Consider the following 4,497-nt stretch of genomic DNA (forward strand, 5'->3'; position numbering starts at 1 on the left):
TAGTAATAACCTCCCAATTGTTATACAAATAGTCTGGTCCCAAGTGTATTTCTATATAGAGGTTTTACTGTATTTAGATATATTAAGGTTCTAATCTTCTATTTTTTTTATCACATTAAGCCCTTGATGACCAAAAAAAAAACAATTTTGAAAATAAAACTCGGTTAACATAGTGTTATTCATTTCACCTGCATGCAAAATTTATGTTTTTTTTACTGTTTGAAAATAGTTTTAGCTATGTAATGTGATTATAGAAAAACTGTAAAAACCTTAATTCAAACTATACAAAATATTTTTTTTATAATTTCAAATACAAATTAAATTAATGTCTTTTTAAGAGAATTAGATGTTCATAACTTACTAATTTGTTAAACATGATTTTAATGGGACCTAAAATAAATGATAAACGGCTTAATGTATCCAAATAAAATATCAAGATAAACCAAAAAAATAAAAGATCAATGACCTAATAATACTTGTCAAATGATCTCCTCATGCGAACTTAAATCATGTTTGTAAACTGCTCACAGACTTATTCACAAATTTTACTCGCGAGCAACTCGTCAATTTCATTTATGAACTTCGCCCTTGAATAGTCTATTAATCAAATTTATTAATTATATTCATTATAATTTCTTTAACACAAAAATCCATGATTTTAAAACCTAAAAAATTAACTTTTAAATAAAACTACATTATTTTACATTTCAACCATATTAAAAAATAATTTAAACCAAGCTTCCTAACGAGCATATTCGAACTTGTATGCTTACAATCAATATAATCGACGTTATTCATAAACCTATAGCCGAATCTACTCCCAAGCTTTCGACCCAAACTTGCAATGCTCAAGAGTCAAACCACAATCAAACATCGAACCATTCATGCACCGGCTCAGCCCATTTACTACCCTAATCCCAAATCTCAATTTCATAACGTATTACAAATCACAGCAGAAAATGTAAAATTTTTATGGTCTATTGTTATCAACGAGGCATGCTGATAGGCATGACCTTTGATATAATATAGTATAATAAGGATACACATACTACTAAACTTTCCGCACTTACATGTGTCATAATTCTAGTATACAAAAATCCATCAGCTAATATGGCTAATAGTTCTATTAGTGAAAATTATATATCGTGTTTAAAAACATTGGCCAAACAAAACAGTGATTTGCACTCTCAACAATGAAGCTGTGAGCAAGGCCGACAAGGTGTAAGACAACTTAAGTTGACATTGAATTTAGGGCACATTTGCACAATTTCAGTGTAGATTATCCATACAACAATTGAAAATAACATATATGTTTCTCTTTTAACTAGGGTGTTGGTCATTAATCTCTTCAGACCATTTTGGATTGGACTGTGAGAGACAAAACAAACATTGATACACAACGACTGAAAGACATTCTTTGAAAAAAATGAATAAGGGGTGGCGCTTCCATCACACACACCAGAAATAATTTAACCCATAGCATACTTCTGGGTCCAGCTTCTTGCAGTCGTCTCGTACTTGCTCCTGTCTGTCTTGTACATGTGAGCAATCTCTGGCACCAATGGATCATCAGGATTTGGATCCGTCAACAAAGAACAGATAGAAAGCAACACCTGCGTAATGAAAACACGTTACAAACGAAAGGGATAACATGCAATGGGACGACAAGAAACTTAACAATTAACATCCAACTTAAGTCAAACAAACAAGAAGAAAGGTGAAAATGACCCAATCTAGTCTACATCCAACTCAACTGTCATGCACAAGAAAAAAATTACAAATAAAAAAAATTTGAGTTCCAAATAATTGGAATTATAAGGATGAAAACTAGAGCAGTGGATGCAATGGCCAACATTCAAAGGCCCAAATTGCTCTTCAAAGTGTGGAAAACTTTCAAGGATCAATAAGACCAAAAAGTTGAACTTGAAATGCATCAGTTCTATTAAAGTAAATATGGGTTAACTCATTATCTAAAAGACCATGCACTAATAAAAGCAGCAATTCCCCTTGTTCAGCAAAAAGAACATTGCAACACACGTAAAAGAACAATATCTCTTTCCAACTTCCAGCTCTTTGGTTTTGATAGTTGATAATCCTGGAAAAAGAATACGAGAGCTAAAAGTAAAAGAATATCTCATCTACTTATTGTCATGGAATAAAAACCTTGGATATGGTTAGTGCTGGGCTCCATTGTTCCTTCAAGATGTCCAGGCAAATGCTCCCGTTGCTATTAATATTTGGATGAAATACTTTTGTTCTGAATGCTACCTGTGAGATACATCGACATAATATTAATGATACATAACCAATAAAAAGAGAGCAACTTGAGCAAGATAGAAGGCTTCTTCCATCGTATGATCGTATCCAGGCAAAATCCACTTTACATGCCACAAGTGGTAGATAATGAGATGCATAGGGGCAAAATACCATATAGTATGCAGCGTAGAGATTGGCAATTGCATGACACAAACAGTGATAGTATAATTCCATAAAACTAACTCATATTCAGTTTTATTTTGAATACAAGAGAAGCAAAGCAAAACAATTGGCTATCATTAAAATCTCCACAATATGACAGGCATATTTCCAATTTGTATCTTTAGCCTCCAATTTGTATCATACAGGAATTCTTTCAAGCGTTATATATATGTCAACCATTCTTCTTCAAGTCACAAAACATACCATACATTCGTAGAAATTCATTTCTACAAACAATTTCAACTTCTTTTCCGATTAATCAGGGCCACAGGTAGAACGTTTAGGATCTAATTCTAATTCCGAGTATAAAATACACCAGTATGTAAACTAAATGAGATAAATTTGTATCATGATAACATGAGCATATACCAGTATTTAGAAAACATAATACACACACACACATTGTTTCTGCTGAACAAACAAACAAGCCCAGTATGACCAAATTCAAGACATTAGTTACCATTTGAAAGTATTTAGGACTTCATGCAAACACAAATCATAAGAGAATGCAGAAACCTCTTACTTTAAAACCGAACGAAAATATTCCCATACAAATAGATGGCATAAAAATACCTTTGGAGGCTTGAATGGATAATCTGGAGGGAAATGAATCGTAACTAGGAACACTCCCCCAGCATATGGACTGTCGGGAGGACCCATGATAGTTGCTTGCCAATGGAACATATCTTCAGCAACAGGACCTGCAATGTTCATAGAAATGAGTCAAATAAATCAATAGTAATAAAATAATTGGCGACATTATACAAATAAATTGTTGAACAGAAAGATGTAGGGGAAGCCCCTAAGCATGTGAATATCAAAACTGAAGGGATGAAAAGAGAGTTACGAAACCAACCAAAGAAACAATGAAAAGAAAAATCTGCAAGACCATCATGATATTGTAAATTGAGAGAAATTATAAATATCTTGAAAGCTAGATTACTTTGTCATTTAAGGTTCAGAATACTTGTTTGATACAAAGATCATCTTGTTTGAAAAGGAATTTGGAAAGAGCACAAAGATATTAAAAAAATCAAATGAACGCAATATATTTGCCAATAATTTGTTGCCAGGAAGCAGACAAGGACAAAGACGCTGACCTTAAATCAAGACGGTGTTTACTTTCATTATCATCAAACCCTCACCAACTCAAAATAAACATATAATTTCAAAATCGACTAGAAACATTTTGAATCTACTGCACACAAAGGCCACTTTTCACACAAAATATACTGCAATAGCTTTCCAGGCTCAACTTTTTACAAGGTGATATAATTTGGTAAATAACAGCAGAATATTTATCCTCTTTCTCAAGTTCAAAATAACATAACAAAATACATAACAAGACTCAAACAAAGAACTAGAAAATCAAGATAAAGCAAAACCAGAGAGATCAAGTCAAACAAAACTAATAACAGCTACAACAAATAACCAGATCAGAAATCTAAAAAGAAGAAAGAAGGAAATACCATACCAGCGCTGCAAGATGTAGGAGGATCCTTCTGTAAATCCTTGAGCTCCTTGAGGATTCGCTTCGAAGCCATCTCAAAATCTGCGATTCAAACCCTTAGATCCCGATTAGATCGAGAAGAAGGCATAAAATAGAGAACATATGAACAAATATATGAAAAGAGTACCTACCAGAGACGAAGAAGAGAACAGCGATCCTCCCTGGGTAGCTTCTGGGTGCTAGCGATGAACAGAGAAGAGAAGATGCAGAGAGAAGAAATAGATAAAAAGTAAGGAAAATGAAAGAGGGAGAGGGAAGGTAAAATAGCTATTTATTTAATTGTTTTTTTTATTCGATGGTTTTCCTTCCACCTTTGGATTTGCTGGATTTGGGTTATTCTCTATTGGTGGTCCCTTTTACTTAGCGTTCTTTTTACGTAAATCCCCCTATTTTTCGCCGAAAGTGGCCGCCGTATCCAGAAAATTTTAAGAACGGTGCCATTTTAATCGAAACAACAAATAATCAAATCAATTAGGTTTAAATTTCAACTAAATCCTAATTTATATTTT

General features: G+C 33.2%; 1 protein-coding gene across 2 annotated transcripts; it reads right to left on the minus strand.

Annotated features, from left to right (window-relative positions):
* Positions 1-1,222: 1,222 nt before the first annotated feature.
* LOC136224285 (ubiquitin-conjugating enzyme E2-17 kDa) lies at positions 1,223-4,276 on the minus strand. 2 transcript variants are annotated; one of them, XM_066012573.1, is made up of 5 exons: positions 4,120-4,276; positions 3,953-4,030; positions 3,052-3,179; positions 2,164-2,268; positions 1,223-1,613 (listed from the first exon to the last, which is right to left on the minus strand). In XM_066012573.1, the coding sequence occupies exons 2-5, from the start codon at positions 4,020-4,022 to the stop codon at positions 1,470-1,472; spliced, it is 447 nt and encodes a 148-aa protein (XP_065868645.1). In that variant the 5' UTR covers positions 4,023-4,030; positions 4,120-4,276; the 3' UTR covers positions 1,223-1,469. The 2 variants fall into 2 exon arrangements, with proteins under 2 accessions (XP_065868645.1, XP_065868652.1); XM_066012580.1 differs by having other exon boundaries at positions 4,116-4,255.
* Positions 4,277-4,497: the final 221 nt, after the last annotated feature.

This window comes from Euphorbia lathyris, chromosome 1 (assembly GCF_963576675.1).
Source record: "Euphorbia lathyris chromosome 1, ddEupLath1.1, whole genome shotgun sequence".
Taxonomy (NCBI): Eukaryota; Viridiplantae; Streptophyta; class Magnoliopsida; order Malpighiales; family Euphorbiaceae; genus Euphorbia; species Euphorbia lathyris.

Excerpts from the sequence above, each read along its gene's own strand:
- LOC136224285 (XM_066012573.1), bottom strand. The coding sequence starts at position 4,022 with ATGGCTTCGAAGCGAATCCTCAAGGAGCTCAAGGATTTACAGAAGGAT. Across the intron at positions 2,269-3,051 it reads ATCCATTCAAGCCTCCAAAG|GTAGCATTCAGAACAAAAGT; the intron begins GTATTTTTATGC and ends TGTATCTCACAG. Across the intron at positions 1,614-2,163 it reads CAGCACTAACCATATCCAAG|GTGTTGCTTTCTATCTGTTC; the intron begins GTTTTTATTCCA and ends TTCATTACGCAG.